Source organism: Hyaena hyaena, unplaced genomic scaffold, assembly GCF_003009895.1.
Source record: "Hyaena hyaena isolate Hyena2069 unplaced genomic scaffold, ASM300989v1 scaffold_190, whole genome shotgun sequence".
NCBI classification, from domain to species: domain Eukaryota; kingdom Metazoa; phylum Chordata; class Mammalia; order Carnivora; family Hyaenidae; genus Hyaena; species Hyaena hyaena.
The window spans coordinates 217,850-232,497 of record NW_024080822.1 but is presented as its reverse complement, the minus strand read 5'-3'; the positions used below and the strand labels follow the sequence as shown (position 1 = coordinate 232,497).

Sequence of the window (14,648 nt, the reverse complement as noted above, 5' to 3'; positions counted from 1 at the left end):
CCACACAATTCTGCACATACCATACAACTTTTAAGGGCACCTAGATGGCTCAGCTGGAAAAACAAGTGACTCTTGATTTTGAAGTTGAGTTTGAGCCTCACGTTGGGTGTAGACATTACTAAGATAAAGAAATAAACTAAAACAAACAGACAAACAACACACATAAGCTTCCATGTCTCATCTAATGGTAAATACCAAAGCCAAATACAGATACATTTTCCTAGAGAATTTAAATTTGTGTGCTTGTTAGATAATGTCCCAGCGTACCACTGAAAGGACATACTGCATTGCCTTGGTTTCTCAATTTTGGAAATAGTTCTTAATAGTTAAGGTGCAGCCTCAGGAGAAATTTGATGCAAGATGAAGGTAGAGATCATATACACATTAAATTCTCATATTTCCCCACATAAGAAATCATTACCTTTTCCCTCAGTGAACTGGAAAGAGGTTTGAAAGCCACTGCTCTAAGTTTGTTTTTTGGGGTTTTTTTTGTTTTTTTTTTTGAGAGTGTATGAGCAGGGGAGGGGTAGAGAGTCAGAGAGAGAATCCCAACTGAGCGACCCAGGCGCCCCATCCATCCAAGTTCTTAATCTGAGTGTTTCAGATACTTGTCTCACTTTCAACTCAGTCACCTAACCTAATCCTCCACTGCTCAGATCAGGACTATTTCCACCAAAACTTCTTTAAAAAATAAATTTAATGTTTATTTATTTTTGAGAGAGAGACAGAGTGCAAGTGGGGTCAGGGTGGGGAGGCAGAGAGAGAGGAGACATAGAATCCGAAGCATGCTCTAGGCTCCAAGATGTTAGTACAGAGCCCAATGTGGGGCTAGAACACACAAATCGTGAGATCATGACCTGAGCTGAAGTCAGATGCTTAACCCACTGAGTCACCCACGTGCTGTCCCTGAAGACTTCTTAAGATTTGCTGTGAAGATGTGCAAAGGCTTTTTTAAAATTATTACTTGTATGTTTTGAAGCACTGAATTATCACACTTCTTATAAGAAATCTAATTATCCTTGTAAGAAAGTAGAGAATACTTGAAAAAATAATTTAAAATTTTCACATTTTCTGCAATACTTCTTCCCCACCCAGATAAAATTCCCCAGGAAATCAAGTTCCCTGTTGAGAATGTTAGGAAGCCTGACACCATCAGTAATAGGATCAGTCAAAGAATGTCTTCATTTCACAGGTCACTGTAATGATATCCTCAAATCTAAAGTCTTGATTATATCTAATTGTGCTTTCAGAAGTCACTAGAATCTTTAACTTAGTCCTAAAGAGTCCTGGCTGTATTACTTCTCTGAGTTTCCAATTTTATGCTGCATATGCATTTATTGTTCTAATTAGTGTAGGGTTCTTCTATTATTATCATTCACGACTCAATTTCAGTGTAACCTCTTCAACTAAATAGGTGTTGGAAACCACATGAATGCAAAAACTCTGAGCTAATGAACTAGATTCCAACTCAAGTGTTAGAAATCTTTTATTGGATTACTTTAAATAGATCCGTTTATAAACTCAAACTCTTTACTTCTGGTCCCTCTTAGATATCACGCCGAGGAAGACTGTGGGCTAACAGTAACATCACAAGAAGAAACAGGAGGAAGGCAAAGGCTAAGTGAGTCTGAATTTGTGACTCCACTTGGGATACAAAGAGAAAATATGGGCCTGAGAGCTCCTCGGAAGGTGAGAGAAGAGAAATTATAAATGAGGGATCTGTTTGTCACATCATAGAAGGATATCTGCCCATACTCACGGTCTAGAAAGACTCCAACTTTGTGCATCTGCTCTCCTCTCAAGGAGACCCTCTTGAGAGGGGGAAAAGCCCAGAAGGTATAACTGGTTCCCATCAAAGAACCCATGAGCAAGACTTTATTTCCCGAATTGGTGGCTAGAGCACCGTGTCTGCTGGCAGAGACTTCGGACACCCCCAACTGCCACTTGGTTGCCTTTTCCACCTCCACCTCCCAGTAGTGCCTCCCTGAGGCGAAGCTCTCCACACCCAATACGGTGGCACCGAAGACAAATCGCCCTGGGGTGCCAGGCACGTCCCGCTGGGCATTTCTGAGATGTACGCTTCTCAGTTCCTCAGATAAGACCAGACAAGGATGAGCTGTTTTAGGATCCAAAGTGACAGCTCCTGTGGGAAGAGAGAAACTCACTTAAATTCAATTAGTCGTCTATGCCCACACCACAGACTGAGTATTTCTAACATGCACAGGCTTGCCAGTGAGTGGGCATGAGTCACAGGCACAGATATGGAAGAGGCAATCTAAGAGTTCAGGACAGGTAACCTCTAAGCTTTGTTTCAAGAAAGGGACACAAGAGAAGAAGAAAGTGAGATAACGGAAGAAGATGTGATCTGAGGAGGAAGAACAAAGCATAATGCAGCATGCAAAGGTTTAGAAGTACCTGTCAAACCAGAAAGGGATTTAAGCAGGCTGTAAAAATTGTATCCAATTCTACTTAGGTATCACTGGGACCCATCTCCACTCCCCTGAAGATCTCCAAGCCTGGAACTCCAAGATCTATTCCCTACAGGATCATCAGAATCTCCTACCAGAGCGGGCTTATCCCTGTGACTGGCTGTGATGCCCTGTGATTTCCCCCCGATTCCTGCCCTTTCCCTGTGACTGAATTGCTCTCATCTTAAATATCACCGAGTGTGACACAGATGCCTAGAAATTGTTACCAGCAGGCCCTTAATACTGAGTAAATCAGAAGAACATATTAGCAGAGGCTAGAAAACCTGTAGGAATCCTCCAGAAAAAAAAAAAAAAAATCAAGCTGAGAACAAGAAAGCTCAATGTGATTTCTTACACTTGGATGAAAGTAACACTTGCCTTCATATCTCAAACTGTTCCTTCTCTTAATCTCTTTCTCCTTAACTGTTTCTCAGGGCTAAATGGTGGGTCTTCCTTTTTACCACGTGCACTCTCTCCCCAGGTGACTTCACCTGGCCTCAGTTTTAAGGATCTTCTATACGTTCATGGCTTACTTCATGGAGAAGTTGCCAAATACCAGTTAGAAATAAAACAGGCATGTGACACACACTCTGTCCAAAATGGAACTTCAGAACTACCCCTTTCCAGTTTCTACTTCAGTTAACAGCATACTTAACTTCTTTAGTTGCTAAAGCATAAACCTGGAGTAGTTCTTTATTTCTTAAACTTCTAATCCAGCAGAAAGTTTTGATGCCAAATGAACTTAAATTTCTAGACTTTAGGTCTCATTCGTATCATTATTAGGGTGGTCTTAAAAGCCATAAGCTGTTAAATTTAAATTCAAGTTGTCTCAGGCTTTTATTATTTTTAGAAGATCGGCAGAAACAAATGCGGACTCTCTCTAGAATAATGCATATATTCATTTTTGAACTCAAAGAATTTCTAAATATAATATCCAAGGGAAAAAAGCAAAGCTTTCTGTTAAAAAAAATTAAACACACACTCAAAAGTAAGAAAGCACTATAGAGATTATACCTTAAGAACTCTAGATACTGGAACTACCAGGCACTGAACTATAATTTTTGTTTACATGTTTGAAGCTTAAAAATATCTATATATCTTAAAAATATTCTATATCTATATAGAAAAGCAAAACAGCAAGACCAAATAGATTTGACAAAGAACAAAATAGATGATCTAGAAACGAAAATAAAATAAAGTGTCTATGGATGATTTTAAGAAAGCTACTGATCAATATGCCTCATTAACATAAATACAAAAATTCTTTAAAGTATTAGCACATTGAATCCAGCAATATAGAAAATGGATAAAACATCATTACCAGGTTTATTCTTGGAATGCAAGTCTGGGCCAACATATGAAACAATATATTTACCATATTAATACATGAAGATGAAATATCAATATTTTGGTAGATACAGAAAAAGAATCTAATAAATTCAACATCTGTTCATGATATAAAGTTTTAGCAAACCAGGAACTTCCTCAACTTGATAAAAGGCAACTATAAAAAACCTACACCTAACATGAAAAGTTCAAGGTGAAAGACTTAATGCTTTCTTTCACCCTAAGATCAAGAACAAGGCAAATGTTTCTCACTGCTCCTCATGTGATATTATATTTGAGGTCACAGCACCAGTACAACAGGTGAGAAGAATACAGAAAAGGATTACATATTGGAAAGAAATAAAACTGTGTGTATTAATAGAGCACCTGACTATCTTTGCAGAAAGTCCCAAAGAATCTATAAAAAAGCCACCAGCTCTAAAGGAGTTTAGCATAGTCATAAGATGAAATGACAATGTACACAAGTACTATTTTTATATACAAGCAATAAACTAGAAATGAAAGAAAATTTCAATTAGAAATGGGTATTAGAACTAAAAAATATAAAAGAGACCCATCTAATATGCACAATATTTATTTGCTGAAAACTTCAAAACATTGATGAGTGAAACAGACCTAAAAAGAAATATGTTCCCTTATCCCCAAATTAATCTATACAGTCAATGTAACACCACTGAAAATCTTGGGTGCCTGGGTGGCTCAGTCGGTTAAGCGTCTGACTTCAGCTTAGGTCATGCTCTCATAGTTTCTGAGTTCAATCCTCGCGTTGGGCTCTGTGCTGACAGCTCAGATTCTATGTCTCCCTCTCTCTCTGCCCCTCCCTTGCTCTGCTCTCTTTTTGTTTCTCAAAAACAAATAAACATTTTTAAAAAATCGCAGTTTTTTTTGTAGAAACCAACAAGCTGATTTTAAAATTTATGTGAAATGGCAAAGGCTCTAGAGTAGGCAAAATAATAAATTTGGAAAACTCACATGCCACTTTTAAGACTTCCCATAGAGTAAACATTCAAGCCAGTGTGGTATTAGCAAAAGGATAAACACAGTGATCAGTGGACCTATTAGAATCAATATAGACCTGATTATACACGCCAGCTGATTTTCAACAAAGGCGCTAAGTAAATTCAGTGAATAATGTCTTCACCAAATAATGCTGGAGCAACATGATACACACATATACAGGAAAGGGGGGGTGGGGAGTTGTACGAGACCTTGAGTTACAGACACATGACTCCAAATGAATAACAGACCTAAATGTAATATTCCTTAGCACACAAAAAGCACAAACCATAAAAGAAAAAAAACTGATAAACTGGATTTCAAAATTATTAACAATAATCTAGATATATAAGCCACCCAAGTGTTCACCAATAGATGAATGGATAAAGAAGTGGTAGATATACACAATGGAATATTAGTCAGCCATACAAAGGGATGAAACCTTGCCATTTGCAACAACATGGATGTGAATAAAGAGTATAATGCTAAGTAAAATAAGTGAGTCAGAGAAATACAAATACCATATGATTTCATTCATGTGGAATTTAAGAAACAAAACAAATGAACAACAAAAAAACAGACAAACTGAAAAAGAGACTCTTAACGATAGAGAACTGATGGTTATCAGAGGGGAGGCAAGTTGGGGGAGAGGTGTGATAGGCCATGGGGAATAAGAACACAATATCATGATGAGTAGAGGAATGTATGGACTTGCTGGATCACTACCGTGTACATCTGAAACTAATATAACACTGTGTGTTAACAATTTTAGAATTAAAATAAAAAATTTAATAAAAAAAAGAAAATATAAATCATAGAGTGGGAGAAATATTTGCAAAAACATGTCTGATAAAGGACTGGTAATCAGAAAATATAAAGAAATCACAAAAGTCAATAACATACAACACAATTTAAAAGAGGCAAATGTTTATAGATATGCTTCAAGTAGATACAGTAAAGTACAAATAAACATGAAAATACGCTCAACATCACTAGTCATTTTACAAACGCAAATTAAAATTTAAAGTGATATATAATTACCTACCTAATAGGTTAGCTTTAATTAAGGAAAAAAAAGTGACACTACCAAATGCTTATGAGGAATCTCATACGTTAACAGTGGGAATGCAAAATGGCACAGCCAGTTTGGAAAACAAATTTTACAACCCCTCTCCTAGATATGCAACCAAGAGAAATGTAGTCATGTCCACCTAAAACTCTCGAAGCAAATATTTACAGCATACATTTGGAAACAACTCCAGTGGCCCTGGAATTGCAAAAGAATAAACTGTGGTCTGTTCATACAGTGGAGTACAATACAACAAAAAAGAATAAACCACTGATACACACAACAAACTTGGATGTGCCTCACATGCTTTATGTTAAGTGAAAAAAGCCAGACTCAAAAGGCTACCTACTGTATGAATCCACCCACAGGACCTTCCAGAAAAGGCAGAATTATGGGGCAGGAGATAGAAATCTTTCATTATACATGTTGACATTTTTTCCCCATAAGTTTTTTTTTTTTTTAATTGAAATCTGCTTGCAATCATGTTTCAGGGTTGAAAATTGGGAAAGGACGTGCAAAGGAGAGCCTTTCAAAACACGAGCATACAATTATTTTTTTGATAACTATCCAATGTGTGTAGCATTATTAAACTCTCCAGTCTCTTTAAATCCTTAAGCTCTCTGGAATCTACTTGTATTTATGGTAGGATGTTCACTTGATTTTTCCAATACAAAGTCAAGTGCCCTGCAATCATGGATGTGTCAACTTACTTTGCAGAACTCTGAGCATTCGGCTCATTCCTGTTACTTGGCATAAACTCAGGTCCGTGATTTGGGCACACTCCAGACACTGCAGCAGTAGGGACTCACTCCTATTAAAGAAAGGACAGCCTGTTATCTGTGCAGACCCCCCACCATTCAGAGGATGGATCTCATACATGACCTCCTGATCCTTACCCCAACACCCCTACTCATGTGTGCTCATGTATCAGACCCTGACTCCCACCCCAACGTTTCCAAAATGAAAACTTACCTTTTCAAAGAAGATCTTGCATTCTACGGGTTGAAAAAGAGATAAGGTTACTATCTGAGCCACGCCTCTTGTGAGTTGGGCCCCTGAAAATATCTTCTCATAATGAAACTTGGTTTCTACTTAACTTCTTCAGCTTCATGGTGCTAATTATCAGATATCAAATTTTAACAATGATTGGTAGAAGTCAGAAAAATATTTGAAATCACTGTTATATTCCCAAGTGAAATATTTGAGTATTTTGTTTAATATTCTTAGCATTATTACAGGCAGGGACTATATAGTCATTTTACATGGAATTTAGAACCTGCTGAATCAGATGATGTCATGACAAGATTTATATTTAATCTGGATGTTTTTCTTTCCTTTTTAAACTCTTTTTAAGGTTTATTTATTTTGAGGGGGGGAGGGAGGAAGAGAGGGAGGAGAGGGAGAGGCAGAGAGAGAGGCTGTGAGAGAGGATTCCAAGCGGGCTCTGCACTGTCAGCGCAGAATCTGATGTGGGGCTTGAATTCACAAACTGTGAGATCATACAGTAGTTGTCTTGACTTATCTTGCTTAAGCACAATATGTTCACAGTCTATTCATGTTGTCACAGAAGGGAGGATATTTTCCTTTCTCATGGCTCAGTAATATTCCATTGCGTATATGTACACCTTTTTCATTCATTGATCTGTCAAAAGACATTCGGGTTGTTTCCAAACATGAGTATGTGCGTCCCTTTGAAATTCTGTTTGCATTTCCTTTGGGTATATGCACAGAAAAGGAACTGCTGGATTATATAATAAATCTATTTCAAATTTTTCGAGATACTTCCATATTGTTTTCTACAGTGGTTGGACCAATTTACATTCCCACTAACAATGTTTAAGTACTCACTCCCTTTTCACTACATCCTCACCTGGGTCGGCTTTAGCTCAAGCGGTTACTTCACATGTGGTTGCTTCACTACATCCTCACCAGCACCCATTGTCCTTTATTGATGATAGTCATTCTAACAGTTGAGAGGGTCTATCTCATTGTAGATTTTATTTAATGTTTATTTTTGAGAGGGGGGGAAGGAAGAGGGAGAGGGGGGAGAGGGAGAGAGAGAGATAGAGACAGAGAGAGACAGAGAGAGAATCCCAAACAGGCTGTGCACTGACAGCATGGCTTGATCTCATGAACCATGAGATCATGGACCTGAGCTGAAATCAAAAGTTGGATGCTTAAATGACTGAGCCACCCCGGTGCTACTCACTGTGGCTTTGATTTGCTTTTCTCAAGGGACATATTTTCCATTCCTCACCTCAGCCATCTTCTCCAGAACAGTCATCATTTTAAACTCTGCCCATCTACTTGCTTTCTATACTGTGAGCAGCAAGATTTGAGGAGGTGCAAGGGCTTGCTAAACTGGGGACGGTGCGGGAAGCTGGGTCAGAAGCTGAGCATAACTGAGTCACACGTACCTTGACTGTCTGGAACTGGGCTCTAGAATAAAACCCAACATTTGTCTATAAGTGTTTCTTAAATAAGAGCACTCACATTGTAAATATGAGCCCGGCAGCAGAAGGATATGGCTAAAGTCTTAAAAAGACAATAATTTACTGGTTGAAAGGTAATGCATGTTACAAGGTTTAAAATGTGCAATACTATACAAATAAATCTCACCCTTGTTTTTCCAAGGTTACCACTCAATGTTTGTGTTATAATCTGTGTTTATTTTGCCAAAGGCAGTCTGTGAATGTTAATGAGTATATGTCTATACATTTATACATATATACATATCTACTAAAACCAAACAAAAAGCAGTTCTGCATGCTTCCACTCGAACTAAATACTCTGAAAATAACTTTTATCACTAAAGAGTTGCTTCATTCTCTTTTTCTGAGTGCAGAATATTCTATTGTATTGCTGTATCATAATTTGACTAACCAATTATTCACCCCATCAAGGGACATCTCAGTTCGAACTAATTACTGATAGTCTCAAGGTGAGACTTCATATCATGAAGTAGCTCCCCCCTGCACCAGGGTTTTAGACAATTCTTAATGCTTTTGATGACTGGAAAATAGCCATACAGACTTCTTGTATGTTTGCAAATCATCAAATATTCGAATATTCTAGAACTGACCTTTCATGAGCACAGTCCACTTCTCATTTCTCAAATTCTGTAATGAAGACCATTTCTGGAATCTTACCTGGAGCACCATTAGGGTGTATTTCCCACACTTGTTTTCTAGCTCTGCAGTCATCTTTTGGAGGCTGCAGATCTGTTCCAAAAGCCGGATTTCGCTCTCCTTCAGCTTATTCATGTTCTCTTTCCCCAAATCGTTCAGCCTCTGCAGAAGCATCTCCTTATTACTATTTAACAAGTGGTAATTTCGTTTATTCACTAGTTCAACTACCTCTTAAACCCACTTTTCTTCCTGTCATTTAAGGCCTGACAACCTGTGTCAAGGAAGACACCTCGATAGAAGCTTGATTCTTCGACACCACATATTTATGTTGATGGGGAAGGTATGCATATAGTCCACTTATACAGAACCAACCTGACTCTAAAACAGATCACGTTATTTTGCTATACAGTGTTGTCCAGAAAGTTTCCTACTACCTTCATTAAATTAAGATTTGAATTTAAAAATATAATCAATTAATAAGAAAGAATTAATCAAGCCACTGACATTTTTTATCCTTGCAAAGATGCTCCATCTAGGGACAAGAGCACATTCCCATGTTATTTTTTTCTTAAAGAACACAAATGATGCATATTATACCCTACTTTTTTTTTTTAAACTTTGTTTATTTTATTTTTGAGAGAGACAGAGCATGAGCAGGAGAGAGGCAAAAAGAGAGGGAGACACAGAATCCAAGGCAGGCTCCAGGTTCTGAGCTGTCAGCACAGAGCCAACCCACAAACTGTGAGATCCTGACCTGAGCAGAAGTTGGACGCTTAACTCACTGAGCCACCTAGGCGCCCCACCTCTTTTTTTTTTAATAAGTAATAAGCTCTTGGAGAGCATTCTTTATCCATACACATACAGCTCTGTTATGTTTTCTAAATGCCGAAGAGCATTTCATTTTAACTACGTAATACAATGTATTTTGAGAATCCAGTGTAGGTTGTACTTAATCTCTTGCTATCATAAACATTACAGTGCTCATAATACCTAATAGTCTCCACTGCATAATATGTACAAACCCTATTTAAACAGCTTTATGTAGATGATCACATTCAATCCTCACAATAGTAGAAAAACTATGGGCATTTTCTCCACTTTATAGCTAAGGAAACTGATTCACAGGTTAAATAACATGTATAGGTTAGACTAGCCTCTTAGAGACTAGTAAATAGAAGACGCCAGATAGGAATCTCACCAGTCTGGTTTCAAACACGACCTCTAAACCATGGCTCTATAGTGGAATAACTTTACAGCATTCCTTTATCCTTCTTTCTATCTTTTTAGATGCATGTAAGTATAACTAAGATAAATGACCAGAAACAGAACTTCTGGGTGAATATATATATATATATATATATTTTTTTTTAATATAGGCCTGACTGTCACTGGATGCCTCATTCTAGAACTGGCCTAATGTTCAGCTCTCCTTTCCCTCATTTCCCAAATACCATGAGCGTGCAGTTTTCCACCTCTCACCTGTAGTGTTTCCTGGGACTGCCCCTTCAGTTCTGTGGCAAATGCCTTCAGCTGATTCAGACGCTCTTCTCTCAAGTTTGGGCTGGATACGCACTCTTGCAGGTACCGGGAGTTCATCTCCTCTTCAACCATCAACCGGAACCTTATTCTATATTCAGACTCAATCATCTCTTTAAAATCCTGCTCTTCTCCCTTCATCACAGATACAGATATGAGGGACTTCAAGTTAAACCAAGTTAAACAGCAGAGACAAATATTCATGGTCACTTTTCATCTCTAACTCCAATATGAAGACAAGGGAATACCAAGTACAGAGGAAGAAATAAAACGCATAAATACAAAGGATGAAGAAAGTTTTGGGTCAAGACCAACCAACATCAACATAATCTTAGGATGTGAAATGCAGATGAACAAATGTTAACTGACTTAGAAAAGTGAGGAATCTATAATCACAGTGACAAAGAGGAGAAGAGGAAAACCGGAAGGTGTTTTCAAACCAAATGGATTTCGCTGATTCTCTGGATAGGGAGGGTCAGGAGTGGGAAATGGTGGGGGGACGCCCAAGCTTCTAGATAAAGCAACTGGGAGAAAGGAGTTGCCAAAACAGAAAGGGAAACAAGGAAGGGACAGATTACGGAGGTGCAGGGTGTATCCGCAGCTCAGTTTGGGATGTACTGGTTTTGATTACACAATCAGTCATCCAAAAAGGTGCTGCATAGAAGGTGGACATGAAAGCCTATCACTTGGAAGTTGGAGCTAGAAATTGACACTGGGAGTAGCCAGCTTAATGATATTTCATCTCATGAGTCTCTGTAGTCAATATTTACCGAGAACCGAACCACGGCTCACCACCTCTACCGCCACCACCCAGTTCACCATCACCTGTCCTTGCTAACTGCAATAGTCCCCTATCAGGTGTCCCAACTCTGCTCTCACCCTCCTACAGTCTTGTCTTACCTTGGCAGCCAGTGTTTCTGGGAGACTGGAAGTTCGATCAAGCTACCCCTCTGTTCAAAACTGTCCAATTGGTTTCTCATTTACTTAAAACATAAATTTATTTATTTGTTTTGAGAGATTAAGAGAAAAAGCAGGGGAGGGGCAGAGAGAGAGTGAGAAAGAGAATCCCAAGCAGGCTCTGTACTTCAGAGCCTGAGGTGTGGCTCAAACCCACAAACCTTGACATCATGACCTGAGCCGAAATGAAAGTAGATGCTTAAAAGGCCCAGCCACCGAGGGGCTCCTCCCTATTTCATTTAAAGTCAGCTACCCTAGGGATGCCTGGGTGGCTCAGTTGGTAAGCATCTGACTTTGGCTCAGGTCACGATCTCCTGGGTAGGTTCGTGAGTTTGAGCCCTGCATTGGGCTCTGTGCTGACAGCTCAGAGCCTGAAGCCTGCTTCAGATTGTGTCTTCCTGCTCTCTGCCCCTCCCCTGCTCACACTCTGTCTCTCTCTCCCTCAAAATAAATAAACATTAAAAAAAGACAAAGTCAGCTGCCCTATAAATTCTGCCCCAGTATCTTCTAATCTCACCCACCACTAGTTTTCACTGCCTTTCCAGCCCCAACTAAGTGCCTACCAGATTCTTCCCAAAAGTACAGCTCAATTCCTCACCAGCTTGAGTCTTCTCAAATGCCACTTTCTGAACAAGGTCCTGATCACTTTATTTCAAAGTATATCTCATCATGTTTCCCTCTGCACTGCCCCCTCGCGCCCCCCCCCCCCCGGAAGTATAACATTACCATATAACATTCGTTTTACTTGTTTGGTTTACCTCCATTAGAATGTCAGTTGCACAAGAGCAAAATTTTTTTCCCTCTCCCACTACTGAATCTCCAACATGTAGCATAGTCCCTGGCAAACAGCGAGACCCCAATATTTTAATTTTGAATATACGGTGATTAAGGCTGAAAAAAAATGGGGATCAGTTGAAAAGTTCTTGTAGAGTCAGTCAATTCTCCTCTACCATCTTCAACTAGTCATTTATTTTCTTTAAAAACTGAAAGAGAGAAGACTCAGAATCTAGGATACTGGTACAGAATAGATAAAAAGGCTTAAAAGAGTTAGAAGGTTTGAAATCAGAATTGAAACATGGGCATAACAGACAGCAAGTCCTCATTTTGGACAGTAATTCTCAAACTGCCTTTTAAATGGGTTCAGGATTTATACGGCCACCCACACCACACGAGATGCTCCCTCTTCCATGGCACTGTTATAAGCGCTGCTATCAATCATTTTTATCTTCCAATAAGGGTTGCAAATGCCATTTCACAAATTTAAGAGTTAATTTGTATTCCTCTTACCATAAAAAAAGAGTTCAGGATCTTCATATATATTCAAAAGGTAGCTGCATTTTCTTTTCTGTGAAATCTCATTTCTTTGATCATTTTTCTATTGAATTTCTCATCTTTCGCTTATTGACTTTGAAAAGCTCTTTATTCGTAAAGAAATTAACACTTTTCCTACCTATAGATTTCAAATATTTTCCTGCATTGTCATTCATCTTTTGACTTTGTTTATGTTACTTGCTGTCCAACATTATAAGTTATAAGTAACTCCCTGCTAAGACTCGAGATAGGCACTGACCTGAATCATCACCATTCTTTCTCGCTCATCAGCCAATATGCTTTTAGCTACTTCAAGTTTCTCCTTCAATGTGTTCAATATCTCCTGGAATAAGTTCTGCAGAGAAATACATCACAGAATTCTAGGTAAAGTAATTGCTTTAGAACAGTTAGATTTTTCACCTTGGACAACTGAAAAAAGGCCAATACCTTGAAGTTTTCTTAGCCTTGAAGTTTAAGGTCTAAATATGGTGCCTGTCTGGTATGCTCCTATAAACAGTGCCTGAGGGGAGTGGTCTTGGGGGATCAGAATATCTGCCCCCCCAAATAACTTAGGAAAAGGAGGCAGCCAGCGTCAGAGTGTCCTGGGATGGGGCGGGGGGGGGCTCACCCTGTAAATGTCAGCAGCCTCTGGTACGCCACACACCAAGTGATTCTCGTGCTCCTGAGAGCGGACGCACTGGCCACACAGCAGGACTTGGTCATCCACACAGAACAGCCGTACTACTTCCACGTGTTTCTCACAGTAGACCTTTTCTGGGAATTTTCGCCGTAACTGGGAGCTGAGCCTCTTGGACATCCTGGGAGGTGTCCGTGGGTGACATTTGAGCCGAGGAGTACCTCCCTGCACACTGAACCAGAAGTGAGTGGCGGTGGCTTGGGGGGCGTCGCCCAGGCCAACCACAGGGTCCACCCACAGCCAAGCATCAACCCGTCTGCGAATTCGCGGCTTCTCGAACCCGAACCAGCAAGTCTTCCGTAGCCAGCAGCCACGTGCTCGGGGAGGCTACACAGACTCACACCCGGCTCCTGACTGGAAGGGCTCCCAAGATTTCCGAAAATTTAGCACTGGGCTGAAAGTCAGTTACAAGTGAGAACACAGGGCACCACTTACCTGTAAGGCATTTGGGGGCGGGGGGTGGGGGTGGGGAAGCAGCAGAAGACAAAAGGAAAAAGAAGAAGAGGTGCTTACTAGAAGGCCCTGCACAGTAGAGCATTGGAGGCACTTCCGGGACTAGAGTGTCGCAAAGCCTGGCTTTAGGCATTTAAGGACGCACTCCCTCTCCCAGGGCTTGCACAAGCCGGAAAGTGCCGCCAGCTTCCAGGGCCTCCTTAAAGGGGAGTGGCCCTTGGGTGCCGAATTTAAGGGGGCACCCACTTTCAGGCTCTTCTAAGTAGCATGCGGCGAAGTGTGAGGCACCTCAAGTTTTATGGGCAAAGCCGAAGACATCTGCCGTCTAAGAGCTGGCTAATAAAGATATCGGTTAAAAAAATACAAAGACACCCCCCAAATAAAAACTTTCCAAAAATGCTCTAGGGAAACTGCATTTCTTTTAAGGAAAGAGAACAGGGGATCTATAATCTCCTGCATCTCCATTTCCAGACAATTCTGATTGCCTTTGGGCAACAATTCTACCGAATCTCTAGGAATATTTTAATTATACTCTTAAAAGGGATTACCCACTGAATTTGGGTAGCTTCTCACCCACAAAGAATTGCCTTGCCTTACTTCTCTTTACTAACCCCATCTCCAGCCATTGTTATGGTGGTGACAGGGTAACATCAAGTATTAATTTCTTTAAAAAATCCTTTATCCTG

The 14,648-nt window shown here is 39.8% G+C and overlaps 1 protein-coding gene across 2 annotated transcripts; it reads right to left on the bottom strand.

Annotated features, from left to right (window-relative positions):
• Positions 1-1,468: 1,468 nt before the first annotated feature.
• On the bottom strand, positions 1,469-14,036 carry TRIML2 (tripartite motif family like 2). 2 transcript variants are annotated; one of them, XM_039241188.1, is made up of 8 exons: positions 13,945-14,036; positions 13,441-13,681; positions 13,072-13,167; positions 10,488-10,679; positions 9,030-9,170; positions 6,853-6,875; positions 6,591-6,691; positions 1,469-2,143 (listed from the first exon to the last, which is right to left on the bottom strand). In XM_039241188.1, exons 1-8 carry the CDS (start codon positions 13,953-13,955, stop codon positions 1,554-1,556), a joined length of 1,395 nt encoding a protein of 464 aa, XP_039097119.1. In that variant the 5' UTR covers positions 13,956-14,036; the 3' UTR covers positions 1,469-1,553. The 2 variants fall into 2 exon arrangements, with proteins under 2 accessions (XP_039097119.1, XP_039097121.1); XM_039241190.1 differs by having other exon boundaries at positions 14,023-14,026.
• Between the last annotated feature and the right edge of the window lie 612 nt (positions 14,037-14,648).

Bases quoted from the DNA above. Each gene is read 5' to 3' on its own strand.
- TRIML2 (XM_039241188.1), bottom strand. The intron at 13,168-13,440 runs GTGAGCCCCCCC...ATTTCTCTGCAG, and splicing joins AGGCTGCTGACATTTACAGG to AACTTATTCCAGGAGATATT. The intron at 6,692-6,852 runs GTAAGTTTTCAT...TTTCTTTAATAG, and splicing joins GCAAGATCTTCTTTGAAAAG to GAGTGAGTCCCTACTGCTGC.